The 27,361-nt window shown below is 45.2% G+C and overlaps 1 protein-coding gene across 1 annotated transcript in view; it reads left to right on the top strand.

The window, feature by feature from the left end:
• The window catches only part of ITGA9 (integrin subunit alpha 9), a 354,686-nt gene that overhangs the window by 150,400 nt on the left and 176,925 nt on the right, over window positions 1-27,361 (top strand). The window contains exon 16 of the mRNA XM_032650071.1: window positions 24,033-24,182. Coding sequence (XP_032505962.1) covers window positions 24,033-24,182 — 150 coding nt within the window. The remainder of the gene's footprint in view (window positions 1-24,032; window positions 24,183-27,361) is intronic.

Genomic DNA, 27,361 nt, shown 5'->3' with positions numbered 1-27,361 from the left:
GACCATTCAGCCTTCCACAGCCACTCTCCACTGACATGAGACCACAGCTTTTAGCACCCTATTGCTGCTGCTAGACCATCAGGGTCCCCCAGTCCAGTGGATAGCTATATTCTCATCCCCGGGTTCCTCACTTTCTCAGGGTAAAGTCACAAAACACTGATTTTGGCTTTGAACAAAGCATCTCTATCTTGCATCATGAGCTTGGGCCATTTGGAATCCTTATGTTACAAGGAAATATCCTGTTTCAAGTGCAATTTTCTGTTATGGCTCTGAGCAGATGCTGAAATTTGCTGTTCTGTCATCCAAGAGGGTCTCCGGGTTCCCAGAGAGACGAATTTAAAAATGTTTGCTGGATGGGTGCTGTGATGGTGGAAATGTTCTTGGTGTGTCCTGTTCAGTACAGCAGGCCCTAGCTCCACGTGGCTCCCGAACACTGGAAATGTAGCTAGTACAACAGAGGAACTGAATTTTAAATTGTATTGCATCTTAACAAGTTCAAATTTAAATAGGCACATGAAGCTAACGGCGACTGTATTGGACAGTGCCGTTCTAGAGGAATGTTTCTTCTCGTGGGAAACCGCTCCTCTGAGCCCCAAGGGTTCTGTGAATCCATGAGCTCGAAGACTCCCCTGACGCCCTCCAAGAGCCTCACCAGGGTTTGTGCCTCCTGTGTTGGGGCAGTGCCGTAACGCGTATTTGTTTTTGGACAGTTACAGGCTATCGCTTTGCCTCTCGGTGTTTCACTGCTGTCCGTGTGGTGAGATTAACAAAGTGTTGCTGTGAGGGGCTCACCGAGAAGGCTGTCCACGGAGGTGCATGTACTCTCCACACTTTGCACTGCTCCTAGCCCCGGCCTCTCTTGTTCTCTCCCTGGCACACAGCAACTCCCAGAGAAGGCATTGGTCGTTTCAGACTCTTGGTGTTTAATACTGTCACCACTGGCCTAGATACTTGAAAGTCAGTGGCTTCTTGCCACATGCCCACTCCTTGGCCTGTGTGAGAAATTTCTCGGGCAAGGTGATCACAGCGCAGGGCCCTGACAACAGCAAGGCCCAGTGGGCTCTCGGTATGAGCCAACTTCCTTAGGTACACGAGTGTTATCAGGAGGCCTCTGCTGAGTGGCAGGTGGGTGGGTTGTCGAGCTAGCAGTGTTCTCCAGAACCAGGATACTCCTAGGTTCAGGGTCAGAAGTCAGGTGGCTCATTAGCCTGTAGAGGGAGAAGTTGAAAGTTACACTCGTGCAGATGGGGAAACGGTGTCAGGACAAATAACTTGGGAACATCATTCTTTCCAGTCTACAGGTGAGGAAATGAAGATTGACAGTTCACGCAAGCTTGATGGTAGAATGAGTGTTCATTGTGAATGGCATCTAATTCGCTCCCATTCTGGAATTTGATGTCTGGGCAAGCCCTGCCCTTCAAATTAAAGCATCAGCATTCAGCGTTTGGGGCAATAATTCATATTCTACATAGCAGAAGACACTTGAAAGATAACAGATGAATGTTCGATGGAGAACAGCTTAGTTTTTTGCATGCCCTAGGTTTAGAATATAACTTTTCTAGGGAAGAACAGGGTTAAAATGTCAGGTGCTGTCTCTCATAGTAATGAGGTGTGCAAAGTCCTTGGAATCTGGTAGAAACAGCATCACTTCAAGGAGCAGCCCAGACCTGGGAGTGACATCAGGGAGGCTGGGGCCCCAGCGGACGTGGTCCTGTGAAAGGGTGGCTGGTTCTTTTTTAAAAAGTCAACTTTAACAGGAGTCATCTTTAATTTGGGGGTTAGCCCTCTTTTTACCATTGGTGGTCATTCCTCAAAGGTATTTTTGTTCCTGACAGGATGGCCAGGCATACGAAACCAAGCAGGGATTTTCAATTACAGGTAATTATCTGAATTGCAGCCCTGGCTTTTTCTCCTTGGCACATCTTTGTTCCCCCCCGGGGTGTGAACTGATCTGCTTATAAACACGTGGTTTGTTTGTGTGGGGGATATCTGTGGGATCTTTATAGCTGGATTTCCAGAATATGCATTTAAAGATTATGGTCAAATTTACCCTGATTGAGGAGGGTAACTTATAAAAGCTTTAGTCATTTATGTTTCCCTTTCCAATATAAAAAGTGGTATTAACTTACCCACTGAAAAGGTTAAGATCAAAGAAACCTTAAGTGCCACAGAAATACTATTTCAAGAACATAAAATTCAGCTGTTTCTTTTAACAGAAAGGGGTTGGGACAATGTCTTTGAAGGGGAACACCAAAAAGTGTTAACGATTTTTTCTTTTTCTTTCTGTCCTTTTTTAAAAGTGATCATATGGAATATCAATGCAAAAGTGCAAATAGGCCGAGATTTAGTGGAAAATGGATCAACTAATTAAGACTTTATGAAAAAGACAAAAATATTTCCGTCATCCTTGGCCCTAGTTATGTCAAGAATGCTGGTTCATGGACTCCAGATAATTCATGGGAGCTGTGTGAATCATTTCAGACAGCTTTGTCCTTGGGGCCCCTGAGAGTCCATCAGTGCTTATGAATCATTGTAGACGAGCTTATCCTTGGTACAAATCGTGCTGTGTTTAAAGTTCCTGGAGACACTTCCCTAGTCCAATAAAAGGCCTTTACTGGGCTTTTCAGTGGCCTGAAGTTGAAGACATAAATGCTGTTTTATATAGTTAGCAGGACCACTCTTTTATGATGTGTTTTACAAGTCTAGAGGATTTTTTTTGTTTCTTTGAGGTTTTCTTTGAAACTTCAAATTAGGGTAGTCCTTGAAGTGGAGGCCGTTAAGTACCCCCGTCATCTGTCCCAAGGGGAGGCAGGGGAGCTGGGGAGAGAGATGGACCACAGACATTCAGGTTGCTGGGACCAGAGGCTGGCATTTTGTGGAAGAGGGGCTCTGCCCTCCATGTCATACGGCACTAAGATGTAAGTCATCCCCTAAATTTGCTACTCCCCTAAAGTAAGTGATGCTACGCCCTTACTTTTCATCCATTGAGCAAAAATTCTTGACTGGAATCACATGATTGGTCCTTTTCCTGTTCTTCCTGAGACATGGGACACGCTCTGTGCTTTTCTGCCTATATTCCATCTAGAATATCCACACAGTCACTCTCTCACACACCCCACTCTTACCTCTCGCCTGCCCATGCACTTTGTCCTATCAAATACTTCATCCATCCTTCAATTTGATAAGAAAGGGTGTCTTCCTATAAATTCTCGCGACACTTTGTGTCTCTTTAGGTTTGTGTTAGAATTATTTGTAAACAGGTCTTGTCTCCATCTAAAGAAATTCTGTAGTCTCCCTACAAGGTAAAATGATACCTTATTCATCTTTGTAAACCCCAATGCACTCTGGCATTCTAAAGAAGTGTTTGTTGAATGACTGAATGAAAGTTGTTCAGCACATATGTGCACATTGTTGTGCCTGATACAGTGGAAGATTTATCAAAGAATGACATGGTCTCTACCTATGACACTTGTCAATAACTATGCATCACAAAATATGGGTGTTTCAGTTATCTACTGCTTAACAAACCACCCTAAACTTAATGGTGCAAAACAACAGCCATTTTATTGTGCTCAAAGGTTCTATGGGCAAGGAATTTGGACAGGGCACATTGGGCATAGCTCACCGCTGCTACACAATGCTGGGGCCTCAGCTGGAGGAGACTTGTATGGCTCAGAGCTGGAACAGCTGGGGCTGGAAGATGTACATCCAAGCTTCTTCATTCGCATAGACGGCACCTTGGTAGTGATGGCTGGAAGGCTGGGCTCAGCTGGGCCTGGCACCTCCAGCATGGTAGTCTGGAGGTTTAGGGGAGCATGCTTCCTGCATGGCCATCGGCTTCTTCCAGAGCAAGCATCCCGAGGGCATATGGTGGCAGCCACATGGCTTACTCTAACCTGGCCTGGAAGTCATATAGCATCACTCCCATTGTCTTTTAATGGTTACTAGTAAGTCCTGAGACCCACCCATATTCAAAGGGAGTAGAATTAGACTCCACCTCTTGACGGAGGAGGTAGCAGGGTCACATTGCAGAAGTAGAGTGGGAGATATTTTGTAACCATCTTTGGGAAATACAACCTGCAACAATAAGTGAAAGCCCAAATGAGTGGCACCAATGGTGGTTGTTGCTGGGTAACAGAGAGGCACTTGGGGAAAATGTCTTGGAGGAGGAGGTATTGGGATCCACCTTGAACTTTGGTTGGGGGAAGAGGAAGAGCAAGGGGTCCAAGGCAACTTTCATAAGCAGTGATGAGGAGTCTTGTTCATGGGTGAGGAGGGACAGTTCTAGAATGGCTGGCTGGGCTGGAAGGCTTGTTATGTCTCCTAAATTAGATTTCAAAAAATTTTCCAGCCTTATTGAGATAGTAGTGACATATAACATTGTGTTAAGTGTAAGGTGTACAACGTGATGATTTGACGTATGGATATATTGTGAAATGATTTCCACAATAAGATTAGTTAGCACATTTGTCACCTCACATAGTTCCAATTTCTTTTTTTGTGTGTGGAGAGAACATTTAAGAGCTACTCTCTCAGCAAGTTTCAAGTATATAGTACATAACTGTTAACTGTAGTCAGCACGCCGTACACCAGATCCCCAGAACTTATTCATCTTGTAACTGGAAGTTTGTATTCTTTGACCCATCGCCCACCCCCACCCCCACCTCTGGAAACTGCCAATCTACTCTCCACCTGTAAGTGAGATCATACAGTATATGTCTCTCTCTGTCAGACTTATTCCACTTAGCATGATGTCCTCAAGGTTCATCCATGTTGCTGCAAATGGTAGGATTTCCATCTTTTTTGTGGCTGAATAATATTCCTGTGTGTGTGTGTGTGTGTGTGTGTGTGTGTGTGTGTGAGAGAGAGAGAGAGAGAGAGAGAGAGAGAGAGAGAGAGAGAGAGAGAGAGACATCTTTATCCATTCATCTGTTGACACACATTGAGGTTGGTTCCATGTCATGGCTACTGTAGACAATGCTGCAATGAACATGGCTGTGCAGATATCTCTTTGTGACAGTGATTTCATTTCCTTTGGATATATACCCAGAAGTGAGATTGCTGAATCATATGGTAGGTCTATTTTTAGTTTTTTGAGAAACCTCCATACTGCTTTCCATAATGGCTGCACAAACTTAACATTCCCACCAACAGTGTACAAAGGTTCCCTTCTCCACATCCTCACGAACACTTGTTATCGCTTGTCTTTTTGATAATAGCTATTCTTACAGCTGTGAGGTGGTATCTCATTGTGATTTTGATTTAAATTTCCCTGATTAGTGATTTTGAACACCTTTTGTGTACCTGTTGGCTGTTTGTATATCTTCTTTGGAAAAATGTCTATTAAGGTTCTTTGCCCATTTTTAAATCAGATTATTTGTTTTTCTGCTATTGAGTTGTATGAGTTCCTTATATATTTTGGATATTAACCCCTTACAAGATATATGGCTTGCAAATATTTTCTCCCACTCAGTAGATTGGTTTTTCATTTTGTTGGTCATTTATTTTGATGTATGGAAGCTTTTTAGTTTGATTAGCATTGCTCATTTTTGCTTTTTGCTTTTGTTGCCTATACTTTTAGTGTCATATCCAAAAAATCATTGCCAAGACCAATGTCAAAAAGCTTTTCAGAGTTTTATGCTTTCAAGTTTTATATTTAAATCTTTAATCCATTTTGAGTTAATTTTTTTGAGTGGCATAATATAGGGCTCCAGTTTCATTCTTTTGCATGTGGATATCTAGTTTTCCCAACAACATTTATTGAAGAGAATCTTTTCCTCATTGAGTATTCTTGACTTTTTTGTCGAGTATTAGTTGACCATATAGGCATGGGTTTATTTCTGGGAAGTTGATTCTCTTCCATTGGTCTATGTGTCTGTTTTTATGCCAGTACCTGACTGGTTTGATTACTATAGCTTTTTTTTTTAAAAAGTATTTATTTATATATTTGGCTGTGCCAGGTCTTAGTTGAGGCACTTGGGATCTTCATTGTGGCATACAAGATCTTTAGTTGTGGCATGTGGAATCTTTAGTTGCGGCATGTGGAATCTTTAGTTGTGGCACGCGAACTCTTAGTTGCGGCATATGGGATCTAGTTCCCTGACCAGGGATTGAACCCTGTCTCCCTGCATTGGGAACGCAGAGTCTTAGCCACTGGACCACCAGGGAAGTTCCTTGATTACTAGTAGCTTTGTAGTATACTTTGAAATCAGAAAGTGTGATACCTCAAGCTTTGTTCTTCTTTCTCAGGATTGCTTTGGCTATTTCGGGTCTTTTGTGGTTCCACATGAATTTTAAGATTATTTTTTCTATTTCTGTGAAAAATGCCATTGCAATTTTGATAGGGATTGCATTGAACCTGTAGATCACTTTGGGTAGTGTGAACAGTTTAACAATATTAATTCTTCTAATCCATGAACACTGGATATCTTTCCATTTATTTGTGTCATCTTCAGTTTCTTCCATCAATGACTTATAGATCATTTACCTTCTTGGTTAAACTTATTCCTAAGTGTTTTGTTGTTTTTGATGCTATTATAAATGGAGTTGTTTTCTTTATTTTTCAGATTTAAAATTTTTGAGGGCAGGGCTATTTAGTATTATATTTGCCCTGGAAGAAGATGAGATTTTTGTTTCCGTTCTCTAAATTATTTAAGACTCATAGGTCATGTTAAATTTGTACAGAGTTTCCATCTAATGCCTGGGTGGGAAAGGAAATAAGCCTTACCCAAATAGAAGAGGGAGAAATGAGGAGAGGATATGATAAATTATTTCTGCTCTTTTATTATTTGTTTGCTAAGGTTCCAGAAATGTAGTGATGGTTCAGAGTATTCTGCTGTGATTCCTTTTTGAGACAATTGTAACAGTCTCTTGAGATCATATTAGTAAACTCTAAAATGATACATATACAGACTTAATTTGTTGAAGCTTGAGTTTCACAATTTGGGGAAAAAATACCTATGGTGAGATTGTACCAGATAACTTATAAAAGCATGTAGCCCTGTCTTGGGTATTGGTGATTGATCAATGTCAGTTGAATTCAAATGTGACAGGTGCCAATGCTAAAGAGACCAAAAGAAAAGGAGACCTCACTCAGAGCGTCTGTTTGCCAATGTTCCAGCCCTTTCCCACAAATAAGAAGCCAGTGTCTGTCTCTTTTATTACTGGATTAAGATCCCACAGTATCCAGTAAAACCAAAAGCTCTAGCTCAGAGGTATAATAAATGGTATCTATTAAGTGGTTTAAGAAGGTTTTTGTGGATAGGTGTGACACTGCTTCTTTTGAGCTTAAAGATGTTTAAAATAGCCAAGGTTAAGAAGGAGGGAAGATTTGAAAAGAAAAGCAGTAAAGAAGTATGAGATATAAACACTGAAAGGAAGTAATGGTAGAGCAAAGAAATAAAGGTTCAGGTAAATGCTTAGTAAGCTGTTTATATGTATATTGGACATTAACTGTAGGTGTAGGATTGATCTGTGGAATAATGCTGCCTTTATAAGGAGGGTTCTTTCCTTTTGGGGTGAATGTCCATTTCAGTTTATGTACATCTCAGGAAATGTTTATTGAGTGTCTGCTCTGTCCCATGTCCTGGGACATGCTGAGATGAATGTGACATGGCCTTTGCTCCCAAAGAGTTCAGTCTAGTTTGCGGGGGGGATAGGTTAACCAATAAATGCCACGTGTTGCTTTAGATATCATCTTAGAGGACAAGGAACAGGGGGGACTGGAGGAGTGAGCCATCCCCTGGGGGACTCAGGGAAAGATGAGCTTCAAGAAGAAGAGATTCAACCACATGAAATGCCTGCGGGGGTCTGGAAAGATGAGGATAGAGGAGGGGTGTCTGTTGGATCTCGCAACATGGCAACTGTTGGTGATTTTTGCCAAATCCAGTGGAAACAGAGAGACAAGAAGAAGAATGGAATAGACCCAAGAGTGAATGAGTTTTGATGAAATTCACTGGAATCTTAATGGCCTTGTTTTATTACAGGTTTGAGGGGAGCTACTTTCTTCTCTTGCTAATGAAGTGAAGCTAAGCTGCAAATCATTCAAAGAAATTGTGCTGGCTTAGTTCGCCCCCAAGCTGGGCAGATAGGCCCACTGTGGTTTGATGAGCTTGGAAATCTTGTGGGGTCAGTATTTTGACTCTCTTCTTCATCTCAGTCACGGTTCAGGGTTTTCACACACCACCAAGGTCTGGGGCAGGCTTCTCAGCTTTCTAGGTACCCTCTCAGGGCTCATGAAGCAGCATGCCTGCCCTGGAGAGGTCAGGATTCTTTTTTGTAAAGGCAGTGAACACTACATGTAGCCCAGAGAACCCACTCGCACTACCCTCCCCCTCCTATAGGCTCACACAGGGAAACAGATGCTTTCATATAACTCTCAGCATTGAAGCAGCTCTGCTGTACCCTGGCCCAAAATACCTATCCAGGACCAAATTCTTAAAACCCCAGGGGCCCTGGGGTGATTTTGAGCTCAGGCCTTGAACCTGTCATAAAATGTAATGGACGGTATATTTTTAACTGCTGAGACCAGGGAGTTCATATATCCTGTGAAGACTGAAACAACACAGCATTTCTTTCTGCAGCTTTGGAAGCATATTTTGAAGCGTTTCAGAAACCACAGGATGGTGCCGCTCATTGTATTGTTTTCCATTTAGACAAAAGTCCTTGATCATTTTTGTGCATGGACCCCTTTGGCAGCTGGGGGAAGCTTATGGCCTCCTTCTCAGAATAATGTTTTTAAGTGCATATTATAAAATACACCAATTTCTAAAGAAACCAACTATATTGAAATTCAGCTGGCAGTTGCATGTGAACGGCACAACCAGTTTGAGATGGGCTCCGATTGGAAAAATTTCCTTTTACATTGGCTTCCAGCAAAAATTCTCCTTCCACAGTAAAGAGGCTGTGGCTATAAGCTGTTCTTGGTGCAAGCAGGCGTTTCACAATAAGGTGACCTGCTTCATGCTGCATCAGACTGAGGAACCCTGCTCCCTGGGGCTCATGCTGCTGTTATTGTCCCGCCCACCTGGATCATTAAGGTGAAGAGACCTCAGAATTGTTCCCTGAGCAGAAAGCAAGAAGAACTATAATCCTGCAGCCTGTGGAATGAAAACCACATTCACAGAAAGATAGACAAAATGAAAAGGCAGAGGACTATGTACCAGATGAAGGAACAAGATAAAACCCCAGAAAAACAACTAAATGAAGTGGAGGTAGGCAGCTTTCCTGAAATTCAGCTATCAAAATATTAAAAAGAAAACCTTCATTTATGGCATAGTAATATACCTGCTTTTTATTAATACATTAAATAATGAGATCTTTTGAAGTTTTGAAGAGCATAAACAATATTTCAAGGACTCTACAACTGTAATATGATGTGCAAATATCTCAGATTTCTATTGGTGACAGTCACATGTCTATCTAATACTTCTGTGCTTTGCTGCCTACATACATTTATTTATTTATTGAAGTATAGTTAATTTACAATGTTGTGTTAGTTTTTGGTATATAGTAAAGTGATTCAGTTATACATATATATATACATATTCTTTTTCATATTCTTTTCCACTATAGTTTATTACAAGATACTGAGTATAGTTCCCTGTGCTATACAGTAGGACCTTGTTGTTTATCTATTTTATATATGGTAGTGTGTATCTGATAATCCCAAACCCCTAATTTATCCCTTTTCCTCCCTTTCCCCTTTGGTAACTGTAAATTTGTTTTCTGTATCTGTGAGTCTGTTTCTGTTTTGTAAATAAGTTCATTTGTATCATTTTTTTAGATTCCACGTATAAGTGATATATGATATTTGTCTTTCCCTTTCTGGCTTACTTCACTTAGTTTGATCATCTCTAGGTCCATCCGTGTTGCTGGCAAGTGGCATTTATTTTTTTATTGCTGAGTAATACTCCATTGTCTATGTGTACCACATCTGCTTTATCCATTCATCTGTCCATGGGCATTTAGGTTGCTTCCGTGTCTTGGCTGCCTACATTTATAACAAAAGGAAATGCTAAATTTCAGTGAGAGGTTAATAAAAATAAAAATGTACATATTTTTCTCCATCCAAGTTCACACCCCCCCTGAATTCTCTTCTAGATTAAGAACCTCTGGTTTAAGATATAATTTTGGTTGAAAGTAGTAAAACAAACAAAAAAGTCTGTGGTTTATGTGGCACATAGTAATAAATCATCAGTTGTTCAGGGCCAAGGAGCTTATTAATTCTGTGGATGGGCCAAGTCCCAGTCCTTTTCTTTGCACACTTTACCTTTTGTAAAACATTGGTGCCTTGTGTACAAGAGACAAAGGTGCTTCATGAGCCGCTCTAAAAAAGAAAAAAAAAAGGTTTGCCTTGTGGAGGCCTGGGGCCGATGTGTCTTTAATTCATGGAGTGCTAGCTCTCGTCTTTTTGAGAATAAATAAAAGAAGGGCAAAATAAAACCCCAAGTTGAAAGTAATGGAGAGTAATGGTCAACATGATAGTCTGTGTGTCATCCCCACTCATTTCCACTGGTGACATGGATCTGCTTGTGTTTTGGTCGTCAGCCGTGAACTCTGTGTCATCCCTCACACTTTATCTAGCTTTTCTCACCTCTTTAAGGAGATTGTAACTAATAACAAATTCAGTGTGGAATTGATCATGGGGTCTCTTGCATCCCGTTCCCCAGAAGCAGAAGCCAAGATGGGGATTTCTGCCAGAGATGTATTGTTGGAGTGCTCTCAAGAGTGAGAGAAGCAGGATAGGGCAGGGGGAAAGTGAGTAAGGATGTGGTCTCAGGAGAAGTCTAGCCTCAGCCTGATCCCAGGAGGGAGCTCTGGAGTATGAATCACCCTGGAGCTTGTCCCACTAGAGGCCAGCTGTGCCAGCCAGCCAGGGGAGTGGGCACATACTAGTTTTCTATGCTACATAAAAATTACACATTTAGTAGTTTAAAACAACGCCCATTTATTATTTCACACTTTCAGGAGTCTGGGCACGGAGTCTGGGCATGGCCCAGCTAGGTCCCCAGTCAGGCCCTCAGGTGTCAGCCGGGTCGCACCTGAGGTTGGGGTCTTCTTCCAGGCTCATATGGTTGCAGGCAGAATTCATGTCCTCGCAGCTGTGGAGCCCCATGGCAACTTGCTTCTTCAAGGTCAGCAGGAGGAGCGTCTCCCCTGCCTCGAGTCTCTTAGCTCAGGGAAGAACTAAGCCCTCCTTTAAAGGAGGCCCACCCAGATCATCTCCCTTTTGATTAACTCATTTTCAACTGATTTGAGACCTTCTTTACATCTGCAGAATTCCTTCACCATTGCCACAGAATGTAGCATAATCATGGGAGTGACCTGTGTCCTGTTTACCATCCTTCCCACACTGGAGGGGAGGGGCATGGGTCACTGGGGGTCATCTTAGAATTCTGCCTATCACAGGGCATCACCTGGCAGGCATCTCTGGAGGAGATGGCTCCCATCAGCCAAGGGCAGTTCTCCTGAGAAGGTTGTAGGTGTGAACCATTAGTAGCTAATGCCCGTAGCAGCTGCAGGAGGGGATGTATCAGCTGGTAAGGGCATCTGGGCAGGGCACTAACAGCAGAGCTTGAGATAGGGATTTGCTTGCCCAGAATTTATTGCAGGGGTGCTCTCAGGAGAGGGAAATGAGGGGAGCAGGATGGTGCTGGGGAAGGACCTGAGCAATGATGTGGTGTCAGCTGGAGACCAGCCTCAGCCTGATCCCACGGGGAGTTCTGGAGCGTGAAGTGCACCATAGAGTTGTCCCACTTTGAGGCAAAGAGTACTTCCTTTTGTACCCCCATGCCAGTCAGTCATTGCCAGTGAGGAGGGGAGGGGGCATAAAACCTCTTGAGTGAGGTGGCTCTCATTTAACCAAGGACGCTGCTCTGTGAGAAGCAGTAGTGAGCTGATGGCAACCAATATGCAGCTGGAGGGGGTGGGGGCACTAGCCCCACAAAGGTCCCATTCTCCTCCCTTTCCATCCTGTTGGTCCTTCAGATCCCCTCTGGGCTTCTTTTCCTAAAGCTGGCTTTAAAAATTCATGACAGGGCTTCCCTGGTGGCGCAGTGGTTGAGAGTCTGCCTGCCGATGCAGGGGACACGTGTTCGTGCCCTGGTCTGGGAGGATCCCACATGCCGTGGAGCGGCTGGGCCCATGAGCCATGGCCGCTGAGCCTGCGCGTCTGGAGCCTGTGCTCCGCAACGGGAGAGGCCACAACAGTGAGAGGCCCGCGTACCGCAAAAAAAAAAAAAAAATTCATGACAGTCCCCACTACCCACAGAATGATGCACCTTCACCTGGTTTCTGAGGTCCTGCCACCTGGTTCCAGCCTGCTTTCCCTCCCAGTCTACAGCCCCTCTCTGCCCCTTCCCGTGTGATCTTACCTTACAGACCTTTGTCAAGTGGTGATGGTGATAGTGGTAGTGATGGTGATGGTGATAGTGATGATGATGTTGGTGGTGATGATGCAGCAGATGCAGCTATCCTTCACTGAGTACCAGGAGCTCTCCATGGTGCTTGACATCTGTGACCTCTAAACTTCATGACAGCCATGAAAGGTTGACTCTGAGATTAAATGAAGTGAGCAGTGTCACACAGTTTGTAAGAGATGGAGCTGGGACTCCCTCAGACCCAGGACCGTCAGTGTCGAAGTCCTTGCTCTCCACCTTGTCTGTTGCTTCTGTTCCTGAGACACGCAGTTGTCTGTTAGACATCATCTCCACCAACTGATCCCCGTTCCCCCATCAGCCTGCTGAACGTCTCCATTTTCTTCCAAGGTCACCTCCTCTGGAAGGACTCTTAACGCTCCCGCTCCTGCCCCTCTCTGGGTCAGAGATGATGCCCTCTCATCAGGTTCCCACACTTCTTGTCCACGCGCCTTCTTCTCTGCATCTGGGCTTTTTGCTCACACAGTCCTGCCTGCCTCTTCTCTGCTTCCCTATTGCCTCACATGGTTCCTGGTGCAGGCACATGGCAACCAAGTGCTGGCTGCAGGCAACCTAGTTGATGTTCCCCTAGAGGGTCAACCGTAATGTCAGTGCACTCACCCTTCCACTCCTGCTTTACACACCTGTCATCCCCCGTCCTGTCCTGTCCTCTGCACCCAGCCTTTCAGACACGAGCATGCGCAGTGTTGTCCAGAGACCCGGGGAGCTCCAGGCAGAGCTGAGATCTGGTTCCTGCAGCTGCAGTTACCACTGTGAGCCAGCCCCACATTCCCTCACTCTCCACACGGCTAACAATGTAGTGACAGCTTTCCAGGCAGGGGATGAAGAGGGGAAACATTCTCATAATAAACCTATTATTTTATGCTATGATGCATCTCCACTTCAGAAACATTGAATGGGAAGCTGAGGGAAGGCCTTAGATTCAGGGAAAGACAGCAGTAGAAGACAGAAAATAATTAAGTGCCAAACTGTGTCATACGGACCCTGGGAGGCTGTGGTTGGAGGGCTGGGTCCTCAAGAATAGTCCCATAGAAGAGGTAGCCTTGAGCTGGGCTGTGAAGGGTGGATCATGTTCCATGGGGATAAGGGCACAGCAGATGTGGGGTCAGCAGAGCAGAGGTACAGGTGGGAGCAGCAGTCGGGCCTGAGCAGATGCACTTAGCACAGTTGTGCCCCCTTCCTTGAAAGCTTTATCAGGTCAAGGTGCAGAGAGAGGAGATTCCAGGGTTTTCAACTGCTTTCTAAGCCAAGTCAGTCCTCCTCCTCCCTCCCTACTTCTCCTTCACTGTTGGCTCCCGGGGTCCCAGAGCATTTCTGTCCTAAAGTGAGGATTGAGGCTGACATGCCAGCTGGATAAAGGACTTGTGGCTGAGACAATGTGGCGAAGGGTGGCGGAGCAGGAAAGCCTGCCTGGGCAGGCTTGGGCCATATTTCTTTTGTTGGTTACACTGGGAGCATTTTCTTCTGTGTTAGTTTCGTATTCACCTACAAATATTTTTATCAGAGCCACGTTGGAGGTTTGAGGATGGGACACAGGAAGAGAGAATTAAGACAGGAAGGGAGGAGCATTAGATTGGAAGATGAAATTCTGTTTCCCCTGGAGGACACATAGGCTGAATAATCTCCATGCTGGGCCAGTTCCATCTGGTGTCATGTAGCTGTCAAATGATGCATGCCATTATCTGTGATGTAATTAACATGTCTCTTTGCAAAGAACATTTTACAAGGTTGTGGCATGCTCTTAGAAGATTGTTTCCAAATTTTCAAAAGTTCTAATCTCACATTTGTGTGTTTTTGGAATGGATGCCTGGAAAAAGAAAAAACAAAAGTCACAAAACATACACACATATAAATTGACTAAATAAGCAGTCACCACCTATGCACACAAACTCTAAAATATAAAAACAAACCACTTTTCAAGGATTCAGGGAGATGTTGTTTTATATTTGAAGAGGAAAAAGCATCAATAGGGTTGTGTGATTTTCACAGATAAATAGAATTATTTATGCAGATATGTTAATTGAAGTGTAATTAATGCTTTCATGCCCTTCCTGGACACTGATGCTTGCTGGGGGAATCATACATTTCAGACTAATAATGATATCCATTTCCATAATATGATATTACATATAAAGTAGTATGTAGTCATAATTAAAATCTCTAATCTCACTGAGAAACTTACTGAATTTTCTCCCTTGGTTTTAATTTAAATTTTCATTTGTTTGTTTATTTATTTATTTTTTGCGGTATGCGGGCCTCTCACTGTTGTGGCCTCTACCGTTGCGGAGCACAGGCTCTGGACGCGCAGGCTCAGCGGCCATGGCTCACGGGCCTAGCCGCTCCGCGGCATGTGGGATCTTCCCAGACCGGGGCACGAACCCGTGTCCCCTGCATCGGCAGGCGGACTCTCAACCACTGCGCCACCCGGGAAGCTCTGTTTATTTTTTTAATTTATAGGACTCTGAATGAAACCACACCTGGCCTCAGCTTGTTCTCTAGTGAAATGGGAAATAGGTCCTTGCGACATGCACAGTTCATAAAAAGGATTCATTTTGAAATAGGGCAGTTTTCACATTTTCATGTCAAAGTTGCCACTTAAAAGATTATGGTAAAAATAATAATAGCCACTATTTATTGCCCACCTTTAACTACACTTGGCATTGTGCTGGGTGTTTCATATAATTGCAGAGACCATTTATTATATCATTTTGAATATGTCATATCTTTCACTGTGGCCTTTTCTGAATTTAATTTCTGAATTTTCTATCCTTTTTACTCTCCATGCTTCAATCTGCATATTTTCTGTTGACTTGCCTTCTGGATCAATGGTCTTCTCTCTTGCTGTGTCCAGTCTCCAGCTAACTACATCTCTTCTTGTCATCTCAGCCGCTTGGCCACGGCCTTCTTCTTGGTTTCTGAGTCTCGTAACCCTGTGTTGCTGTGGAATCCACAAATGCCCCAAGAATAAATGTGGTGTCAAAAATCAGACTTGCCTCAAGGTGCTTACCTTCTCTTTGGAATCTTGACCCTCTAGTCCTGGCCACCTTAGTAGCGCTGAGCTTTAAGTTTGTCTTCAGGGACTCATAAGACTTCCAGGAACTCAGCTCAGAAACTCAAGAACTCAAGCTTTTAGCCACCAGTTCACGTTGTTCGTACAGGTTCTCAGCCTCTTATTCCAGGCTGCTTAGAGACCTGTACACTGCTCAAGGGAAGACTTCCCTGATACTGTTAGACAGGTGTGTGTGTGTGTGTGTGTGTGTGTGTGTGTGTGTGTGTGTGTGTGTGTGTGTGTGTTTTCCAGCTTTTCTAGTTCTCAGTGAAATGATAGATCTTCAGCAAGTCCCTCTATTATTACCAGAAATGCAAAATCCTGTTTGCTTTTAGAAGAATCTTCAAGCTTATGGGAATTCTAAGCTCTCCTCTAACACTTTAACTGCCATTCTGATTGTTATGGTTATTGAGATAAAGGAAAAGGCTTTCCACTTTGAAGACTTCTCATTTCTAGGGCTGCCTGCTAGGTAATCGTAGGCAATAGAGCTGGGTGTAGAGAGCAGAGGAATCGTGAGAAAGGATACAGGAGGGAGGGGACAAAAAGATCACATGTTTGAAAATAGAAAAATACTGAGGCATCTTTTAAAAGCCCTTAGAGGGTTTTTTCCTAAACCGATTATCTGGCTTAATGCTAGCTGCTTATTTGCTGGCCTTCTGTGTTATTTGCAAATATAAAGTAAGGTCATCCTTTCCTGTTTTCATTTAGTTTACCTCTGTAGCTGCTAGTTAGCTAAGGAGGATAAAAACCCTTCATTTCTTGGAGAAAAGCAGCATGAGGTCAGTTTCTAATTCACGTGGCTGGTCGAGGGGTGCGCGGTGCTCGGGTCCTGCTTACATGGGGCTTGGAATCGAGTCCACCGGATAGTGAGGCATATCTTCCCTTGGCCAGGTGGGTGGGGGTCCGTGATTTGAGGCTTATACTCACCAGGGAAAATTCCCTGTTTCCGCAAGTAAAGGAGACAGAAGACTTTCGGGCTTCTGACCCTCACAACGGCCTAGATGCCCTAGGATAACAGGGCAGAGTGACCCCTCCTCTGGTGGAACCCTTGAGTGGGTGGCCCCTGCCTGTCACGAGCCTCCCCTGCTGGGTGTTCCATCTGAGTTACTTCGATTTCACAGGCAAGCTAATGAATGAGAAGGAAAAGCGGGGACTCCCCGAGAAGGAATGGAGGTACTCAACTGCGTTTCCCTAAGGGTCTCTCTCCCTCTTGTCATCAGACCCTCCCTGGCCCTGCAGTCCTCCCTCGGGGCCCCAGCAGAACAGCTCTGCGTGTGAGGTGCACCGAGGGAGGAGAATAGTGTGGTTTGAAGGAGGGCAAAGCTCGTCCCTGGAGGACGGGTGGATGAGCTTAAAGTGTAGACAGAGGGTCTGTGGTAGGTCTGGGTGAGCCAGTGCTGGGGAGGCTTACCCTGGACGCTGGGGCAGGGGAGCAGTTTTGTGGAAGAGAAAAGGTAGCATGAGGTTTTAGGCCCAGATCAGTGTATTCTGGGAGATTGCTTGTGGAGTTGGCATTTGGAGACAGGAAGAGGATTTCTGTGTTTTAACAAACCTTAGTATGTTCACACCTAAACAACTTGCACACTTGTTCCCTCTCCTGGTTCCCCGTGGTGATGAGGGGCTGCCAGGTCCACTCACTCACCTGAGCTGAACACTGGGGTACCTTCCATGATTCTTTTTCTCTCATCCCCCACCTCCAGTCACCAAGCCGCAGCATCTCTTCTTCCTGAGTCAGCCTCACCTCCCTCCCGTTCCCCATCCCCCTCCTGTGTCCTGGCCCAGGCTCTCTCCATCTTTCCTGTGAACCCCTATGTTAGACTGTTCACCCCAGGATCTCCGCCCATCAATCCACTTCCATGCTACAGCTAGAGGGATCTTTCTACAACACAGCCTTCCTACCTCCAATCTCACCCCCATCCATCCGAGAAACCTGAGGGATTTTTCTGTAACACAGTCTCTTGCATTACGTTACCCCGCTGCCTTACCTAAAATCTAGCTCTCCCTAGATTTTAGGTTGAAATCAACACACCCTTTAAGACCCCGTGAAATCTCGTCTCTGCTTCAGCCTCCTCTCCCCTCCCACCTGCCAACTAACCTGACTGTCCCACCTTTGGGGAGCACATGTAATCCACTGGACACCCATGCCCTCTCCCCCCTGCTGTGTGTACCGGCCATGCCTGCCCCCTGGCTAATGTCCTTCTGTCATCTGACTGAGCCCAGGGACTTCCCTCCCTCTGTGAAGCCCGCCAACCTGCAGTCTGAATCAGGTGCTCTTGTTTGTGTTCCCAGAGCCGCCTCTCTTCTAGTACATGTTGCACTAGGTTGTCACTGCCTGCCTGTTTCCTCCAAGGTCTTTCATCTCCATCTCCCTGGGGCCCAGCACATTGCCTGGCATAAAGTAAGCACCCAATAAATTTCAAATTGCACATATGTCAAGTTCCCTATAAAACCTCAGCCGCCAGTCTGAAGGTTCTTCTCTGTGTAGCCTCTTTCATTTTTCAGAAAAGGAGGGTACAGTAGATTTTTAGCAGGAAAAGGTGGATTATTGGCTTTTGGTCTATCATAAGTAAGTGTGTTCAGCTTGGGAAGCTTCTGTTTGTAGTGGTGAATATTTTTAAGCAGTAAAATGTCAGCAACTAGAGCCTCTGCCCAAACCCCTAAGCCTCCTTCTCCAACCTGAGGGGTCCCTTCATTTCATTGCAGTGCTGGGCTGAGAGAGGCCACACTTCCAACAATGCAAAGGAAACCACGAAATGTTGCTGCTACTTTTCCTTTGCAGCTCAGATAAAAGAAAGCAAACACAGTGTGGGGAGAAGGGGCTGTCCTTTTTGGGGTGCTGACTTGTTTCTTTTTCTTCTTTTTAAACTGACTTTAAAAAAATTATTTATTTATTTATTTGTGGCTGTGTTGGGTCTTCGTTGCTGCGCGTGGGCTTTCTCTAGTTGCGGCAAGTGGGCTTCTCATTGCGGTGGCTTCTCTTGTTGCGGAGCATGGGCTCTCGGTGCGCAGGCTTCAGTAATTGTGGCATGTGGGCTCAGTAGTTGTGGCTTGTGGGCTCTAGAGCACAGGCTCAGTAGTTGGGGCGCACAGGCTTAGTTGCTCCACAGCATGTGAGATCTTCCCGGGCCAGGGCTTGAACCCGTGTCCCCTGCATTGGCAGGTGGATTCTTTTTTTTTTTTTTTTTTTTTTTAATTTTTCAAAGTTTTCAGAAGGCACATTTTAATTTTAAATATACAAAACCATATTGCTCTGTGTTTATAAAATAAAATTAGTTATTGATAGAAAAGCTTTTAAATTGTCTTAGTCAAACTCAAGTAAAAGGATTTAAAAAATAAAACATTAACTAAAAAGAGTTTTACCAGAATATTGAACTCTCCTTGATAGTCACAGAAATCAGCACAATGTCCATTAGTGCAGAATAAAAGACATACACAATTCAGTGTAAAAAAAAAAAAGGCAATTTGCATTAATGGAACATTAAAATTGTGATTTAAACCCACAAAATTCAGGAAATTCAGAATTAGAACTCCAAAGGTAACCTTAACTGTGACCTCTTGTGCCTGTATGCTGTTTAGAAATTTGAGATTTTTTGCCTTCCTGATCACATACCACTATGAAGAACAATTTTGAAGGAAAAAAAAAAGTACTTTTCCTTAGAACCACTGTATATGTTTAAAATTTTATACCCACTTAGAAAATCAAATGATCAATCTTATACTACCATATGAGCTAATATGGAATAAGAAGGAATTTTTAAAATATACTCTAGAAAGCTGTATAAGCTACAACATAATGCACAGCCACTTGAAACACAATTTGAACTTTCTTTTTGATACAGCCATAAGTGCCTACCATATTCACATTGCAGGAAGACAGAGGGGAACACTATTAAAATTGAATAGCATGTAAGGAAGAAGGGTCAGGGAAATAATTGAGCAAATAATTGAGCAATAATTGAGCAATAATTGAGCAAAGTAACATCCTTCGTATTTTTAAATCTACACTTTCCTGGGAAGATACTTTATCTCTTCAACTATGGGTTCTTCAATTTTAAAATGAGAGGATTGAGTTAAGTAACATCATAGTTTCTTCTAACTTCAAAACAGTATGATTCAGTGACTTCATATAAATTAATATTCTAGAGGAGACTCATAAATTTGACATCGTATTAAACCTTAAGTAATTTGTATCAGAGCTTAGTGAGATATGCCAAGAAAGAAAATGATATTGATAAACCACTGGGCCTCTCTTAGATATGATCAGCCTATCTCATTGATCCTGCCCTATCTTTTGGATCTTTTAGTCAAAAAAACATTAACTCATCCATCCATCCAGATGTTAGTTCAGTCTTTGTGCCCGGGGTTATCGGAAGATATCTTCTAGTAAATTAAAAAACATCATCAGGGGGCTTCCCTGGTGGCGCAGTGGTTAAGAATCCGCCTGCCAATGCAGGGAACGCAGGTTCGAGCCCTGGTCCGGGAAGATCCCACATGCCACGGAGCAACTAAGCCCGTGAGCCACAACTACTGAGCCTGTGCTCTAGAGCCCGCGAGCCACAGCTGCTGAGCCTGCGTGCCTAGAATCCATGCTCTGCAACAAGAGAAGCCACCGCAATGAGAAGCCCGCGCGCTGCAATGAAGAGTAGCCCCCGCTCGCCACAACTAGAGAAAGGCCGCGCACAGCAACAAAGACCCAACGCAGCCAAAAGTAAATAAATTAATTAATTAACTAAAAAAAACCCATCAGGCCTCCTGAGATATGTTTCTCAATATTATGAATGTGAGATCAAGAAGGACTACAGAGAAAAGGTAGTAGCGTAACAAGGCCATAATAATGTCACCACAGTATATAGCTCTTCAAGCAAAGTCACCGTGGCCCATTTTTTAAAATAAGGAGATATATTTATTGAAAAGACAACTGAAAAGAAAGCGTATATACTTACACTTATATAAACTGTGGCATAACAGATGCTATCACAGCCCCTTTGCTCTCCCAGCAGCCAGCACTTGCATCTCTGTCAGATGGCTGCCCCCAGGCTGCCAAAACCTGGTCTATCTATATGCACAGAGAATATGCATATCCTGGAAGTATCTTGGAATTTACAGACCCCATGGTGGCTGTTAACCAATGTCTATAAGTACCACTGCTCCCTTGTTTCCTGTGCTGCAACCTCCACTGTCTTCACAGCTTCCCTGAAAGGCTGAGGCAGTGTTATCTACCCTTCAAAGGATTTACTTGAAATCACATCTAGTCCTAATATGCTGCTGGGTTGACTTTGGGATTCCTGGAATTAAAAAAGGCGCAGTTTTTCATAATGTGTTTATTCCAGAATTGCCTTGGAAGAATATTGAGGTTGGCAATCAAAAGGCTAAAAGAAATGGAGATGTGAGAAAAGTCCTATTATATACAAGCGGTGAAACTCTTACTGGGCAACCAGCTGAAGTGTGAGTGGCATCCTGCTGACCCTATTCTGCCATGAGCCCTGTAGTCCTGCACCTTCTGGCCACCAGGGCAGGTGGATTCTTAACCACTGCGCCACCAGGGAAGCCCTGCTGGCTTGTTTCTAATTGCTGTGTCCTCCCCTGCCTCCACCCATGGCTCAGTGTGGGGTAGGCCCCTTCTGCCCAGAGCTATTGGACACGTCATAAGAAGGTGTTTCTCAAACATCATAGTTAAAACTGGTTCATGCAGTCAGTGTCAGAGCACAGCGTCTGTACCGCTAGGTGTCACAATTCGTTACTCACCCCAAATAGCTGTGCCCTGACTAAGACACAGAATGACTGCACATTTAGAAACAGCCCTCCCTTCAAGTCCCTATTTCTTTAGTTATTTGTCATTTACTCACATTCTTCCTTGTATGAGGAACATTTCCTTCCCCTTGCCCTGTATCCTCCTAAGTAGATAGGTAATATTTCAGGGTGATGTCAGAACCTAAAGCAATTGGGATGATTTTTAAACAGTATTTCATGGGCTTCAAGGAAAGCAGTTTTGCTTCTGGTTCTAAGAATGAGTCCGGTTCCACCACTTACTGGTTTGGGGACGGAGCACAGTTTATTTGCATTCATCTGTACAATGGGAGCAACAGTCTACCAGCTTGGGTGTGGTGCAGATTAAGTAAAAGGATGTCTGGGAGGAGGTTGGCCCAGTCTCTGGAATACATGTGGTAGCCAGGAAATGTTCCGTGGCTTCTGCCTCCCCACCCCCATCTTCAGTTCCTCCCACAAGAGTAACAGCGTGTAATAACTGACTTATTTCGGCATGAAGGATTTAAATGCAAAATCTTAAGGCAGTCACCCTTAAAGAAACACTGAAGCGTTTATCTGTGAAAACATTGAGATTGCACTCCTTCACTGTTCTCTGTGCCCATGCAGTATTTACATTCTGTTTAGGAGAGTCGGTCAGTAGGCGGAGGGGATCTGGATCCCAGGTGTGTGCTTTGCTCACAGAAAGGACAGGAGCATTAAAGATCTGCTCCTAAAATCTGAAGTTCTAGAGAATTTTGTGGAAGTAGCTTATCCAGAGGCTCCCCTGTCACTCCCCCAAAAGGTTCTGTGTTTTATTTACATAAATGATTGAATCTATTCCCAGCTGAATGCTTTCCTGAGTATGTCACTCAGGCTCCCACCCCAGAGTCATCTGTCCCCCGCAGCCCACATGCAGCAGCTCCGTCTGCCTCCCCACCCCGGCCTGGGCACCATCTCCTTTCCTGGGCTGCTGCAGGAGATTTTCTGTGTCTCTGAGCATGTTCCACTCCACGTACATGCCCCAAGGATCTCCAGGGAAACACAGGGTCCTGTGCCCTGGTAGACCTGGGGCCATCCTACTCTTTGTGGGAGGCAGTTGCAGTAAAAACAAACAATAAACAAAAGAGACTAAACACCCCTTTAACTGTGTAACCTGGTATCCCCCCAGCTTGTTCGATCACAGACCCTTTCATTAACCTCCCCCTGGTGAACTGGTACATGCTGAGTGAGGAAGGCAAAGTGCAGCTTGCTGTAAGCCACCAGTTCCCCACATGTGCTTAGGCTGGACGGATAAACGGGAACTGACAGGCGTGTCTGTCTCTGGAGGGGGCGCTGGGTATCCAGGGGGTGGGGTAGGAGCCAGCTCCTCACTGTGTGCCTCTTGGGAACTTTAAAACTTTCTACTGTTTTGAACACAGCACTAGTCTGCTCCCAACTCCACCAGACTTCATGTGGAGTGTAGTGTGAAGTCCTTGGATCTGCTCACGGCCTTGGGGTTGGTTGGCCTCTGCCTGCCCACCTAGCGCCTCCCACTCCTGCCTCCTTGCCAGCTCCCTGTGAGGTAGCGGCCTCCTCTGTTGAGCATCCCGTCATCTTTCCCTGACAGATGCAGGAAGTGGGGCTGCACGCAGTGGCTCGTTGGTGCTACTTCTGAGATTTACCCTGCTCCCCTTGGAAGCCCACCTTCCATAGAGCATGCTGGCCTGGGATGCAGGGATACTGATGCTTTATTCCTTCCTCAAACTCTAACTTTTGAGCCCCGGGGGGGGGGGGGGGGCGGCCAGAGTACCCAGGAGCCAGTGAGACCTGGGCCAGAAAGGTCAAGAACTCCAGGATTGAGCAGATGTGACTCAGAATCCTTATCAGCCTTGTGGCCTGGGGAACTTGTGCCTTCATCTTCCTTTTATTATATGATGGTGGGGAATAAACCCAGCTGCAGGGTTTGAACGTGTGGCTTGTCTCTGTAGAACAGCGGTCCCCAACCTTTTTGGCACCAGGGACTGGTTTCATGGAAGACAGGTTTTCCACGGACAGGGGTGATGCGGAGGGATGGTTCAGGCGGTAATGTGAGCAGTGGGGAGCGGCAGATGAAGCTCCGCCCACTGCTCACCGCTTGCTGTGTGGCCAGGTCCTAACAGGCCATGGACTGATATCAGTCCACGGCCCAGGGGTTGGGGACCCCTGCTCTAGAAAACCTAGTGCAGTGCCTGGCATCTTGTAGGTGTTCATTGTGACTATGGACCTATCACTCCCTTGGCTCTTAAAGTTCTCGGCTCCAAAGGAAAGAACACAGGCCAGAAGCCGGACTTCATCCCTGGCTCCATTGATGCCCAGCTCTGGGCAGATGCCAGGCCCCAGTGTCTTCAGGTCTCCTGCCCTAACACACAGTCCATATTTACCTCAAGGCAGAAGAGCTTTGATGATCAAAACACGACGGATGGGAAGGTTAGCAGTGCACTATGAGTACAGATGCTTGCCTGCCTGCCAACTAGGTTATAAGAATATTTGGAAGATGACTAAGGTAATGTCTTCCACATGCTAAAGAGACGATGATTTCGTACCATGGGAGGTAGAGCGGGGAAAGCCCCCGCTCATTAGCAGAGTGACCTTGGACAGGACAGTCATCACTCTCGGCCTCATTACCTCATCTAAAATATGAAAGCAATAAAATCCAGCCACACAAGGGTGGCTGTGAGGCTCACACGGGGCAGTCCATGTGGAAGGTCTTTGTAAACTGTTGAAATGCTCTGCACATGTCAGCAGCGCCCGCCGCTCACGTGCCTGTGTGTTTATTGTTTCAGCGGAGAGTGCAGGACGTCATCAGCCCCATCGTGTTCGAGGCCGCCTACAGCCTGGGTGAGCATGTGATGGGAGAGGAGGAGAGGGAGCTGCCAGCCCTGACCCCCGTGCTCCGCTGGAAAAAGGGACAAAAGATTGCCCAGAAGAATCAGGTGAGCACCTGAAAGCTCACGGCTGGGACCCCAGGTAGCAGGTGCCTATGCAGAAGTAATGACCCTGGTGGCCTGGGAGCCCATGGCCAGCCACACCCCCTCCTGGGCCTCCCTTTCCCGATCTGCAAAATGATGAAATGTATGATTTAGGGGTTTGTGTCTAACAACCACGTGATTTAAATTCATCGAGGCTATTCTCAAGCAATTAGAAAATGATGATCTCTTTGAGGTCATGAACTGGCTGCTTGGCCCCGGCACTTGCCTCCTGTTCCTACACTGTTTCCAGAGCTCAGATCAGCACCTAGTGAGTGCTCTACACACAGTACATGTTTTATTGATGGGAGTATGAGTGGGGTGAAGAAGCAAGAACTTCCTCTTGCTAGAATTGGTGGTTGAGTTGAGAATGCCCCGCTCAGGATCTTTGGCAGGCAGAGCACTGTGAGCACAGGCTCTCACCATCCTCCCCGACTCGGCAGATTCCGGGCTGTGCTGCTGTGTGGAGGAGCTGCAGGGTGACGTGGGGTGCAGGCCGTACGAGGCCATACAGGGTAGGAGTGAGCCAGGAGCTAACGCTGTGCAGCATCACTGGCCTGTCTGCCCCGAGTCATCTGAGAGATAGACAGTGCTGATGATGATGCAGGAAATATGTAAGAAATCTGGGATCCCAAGTCTGGTTCTAAATCTTTAACACCCAAGATCATCACAGATCCAGGACCTGGGGAAGGTCAGACAAAACTGTTTTTTGGCTAAACCAGACTCCTGGGTGGGGTGGGGCAAAGCTGTGGAACCACCCACCAGCCCCAGGCTCTGCAGTTCTGACTGCCCTGAGCTTATGGGAAAACTAGCAGATCAGTGACCCACGCCTTGCAGATGAGAGTTGTAAATAGAACCACAGAGAAGTGTTTGGAGTTCGAGATGTAAGATTTTTACCAAGATGTCCTCATTTTCTCCCAAAGTCTCTCCCATGTGGTCTTGGGTCAGGTTCCCCAGAAACAGAGCCTAAGACGGGGATTTAGGAGCAACTTGGTCTAATGAAGCTATGCTCTTAAGAGAACCCTGTAAGGAAAGGGGAAAGAGTGAGCAAGTATGTGGTCTCAGCTAAAGTCTAGCTTTGGCCTGAGGCAGGAAGCTTTGGAGCATAAATTACAGCAAAGAGCCATCCTCTCCTTGAGGGAAGGGTCTGGCCTTTTGTACCCCTTACTCGTCAGCCATTGGCTGGTTGTGGGGGATGGAAGGGGAGTGTAGCCCTCCTTGAAGGAGACTCCCTGCGGCTGTGGACAGTTCTCTGGAGGAGGCTGCAGATGTGAGCCGTTAGCCGCCTGTAGCACATCAGCTGGGGGAGGGGCAGCAGTTGTAAACGGATGTGGGCAGAAGTTGCTACCCGTATACACACAACCTACTGGCAACACTGCCTTTTTGGATGCTTCTTTTGAAGTCAAACATGAACTTTCAAAACACAAGTGACCTGTAGGGTGGCCAGAATGTCCAGCCGGTCACTGATACTTGGAGAAGGCTCTGGGGGAGTGAGGGGAGAGACCAGGAGGATGCTGGGTGTCTAAGTGGTGGGCCAGGGTAGAGGGGAGGCATGAGGAAGATGAAGACAGGAAGATAAGATGAAGAGGCGGGACGGGAAGCTGATGACTCCTACCTTGACTGAGGAGTAGAAGTGTGTATCATCTCCTGACAGTGAAGTTGGGCCAAGAGGTCAGGCTGGGGACCCAGTAAACCAGAATATTATGATAATTCCTAGATCATGAGTTCCCCGTCCTATTAATACTTTGCTCTCTAAGGTGGAATCTTGCTGGCCCAATAAAGTTGGGTTATGAGAGTGGTCCAAACTTGGGGTGCTGGGAATCATTTCAGGGTACCCTGTGCTTGTTTTACCTCTGAAATGACCCTGTGAGGTAGCGGCCTCCTCTGTTGAGCATCTTGCTAGCCCTTGGCATCCCTTCTACAATGAACCCAACTCTCATTTCTACCAATCCATCAGTGGCACAGAGTGGGCCTTCTTTAGTGAAGAGCATCTTAGAACCTTTACTAGCATTTTTAGATTGAGGCAACCTGATCAAAGGCAGAGATGTAGGGACAGATTAGTATGAAAATGCTCTTCTTGGTCACTTATGTTCAAGATGGCCAAGCAAGCATAAATATTTATGTCTGTGCTTCCTGAGACCCCATTATAGTGATTATAAATGAGTAAATCAGAACAGGGAGATGAATGCTGTTGGGGAAGGGGCATCAGCCAATGAGAGAGTCCAGGGATTTTTGGAATGAGTAAAGAAGAAGGAAGAGTGTTGGTGGGTGAACCTTGCACTGTACATGGAGGGGCTGGGTGCCTGTCCACCCATGGGTCCAGAGAGGCTGTAGCCACTGCCAGGCCAGCAGTTTCAGAGGGGTTCAGGAGTGAGAAATGGGGCTGGGAACAGGGAAGGGGGGTGTTAAGTGAAGGTTCGTTTGTGGAAGAGTTGACTTTCTGCCCCTGTCCCCACACCTACATACTCCAGCCATGCAGAATAGCAAGAAGCCAGGCCTTTTATTTTCTAAAGAATTGAATAACCTGGTTGAGATAGTGTAGGTGGGCTGTTTCCCCAGGGGGAAGCCTTATTTCTTCTGGCATTTGGAGCCTCCAATGTAAGAGCTAGCTTCCCCTCCCACCATCCACCCAAACACCCAGATTTTCCAATCAGCTCTTTTACTTTATTCTTAAAAATGAATGGACAACCAAGGAAATCTGAAATTGAGGGGAAATGTGGTACATGGAGAAAAAAACCAAAATACACCTACAGAAAACTGACTTAGAAGGAAATAAATTCTTTAAGGAATAGAAGAGATTATAACAATTTAAATACCAATTTATACTCTATGTAATAAACACAAGGAGATTCAAGAATATATTCTATCCATTAGAAAGTGGTTGGAATTCTATTTCTTCTTAAAAGAAAGAAAGAACAAGGAAAAGTTTCTTGAAAATTAACAATATGGATGCAGAGCCAAAAATGTAGTAGAAGATAATGATAAGAAATCTCCCAGTAAGCAGAGCTAAAAGACAAATAGAAAAGAGCTAAAGCATCAATCTGCAAGGTCCTATATCCAAGTAATAGGAATATCAGAAAAAGCAAACAGAGAAAATGAAAAACATTATGACAGATAATGTAATAAAATTTCCCAGAGTTACAGAG

This window comes from Phocoena sinus, chromosome 11, assembly GCF_008692025.1.
Source record: "Phocoena sinus isolate mPhoSin1 chromosome 11, mPhoSin1.pri, whole genome shotgun sequence".
Classification (NCBI taxonomy): Eukaryota; Metazoa; Chordata; class Mammalia; order Artiodactyla; family Phocoenidae; genus Phocoena; species Phocoena sinus.
This window is presented reverse-complemented; position numbering and strand designations above follow the sequence as displayed.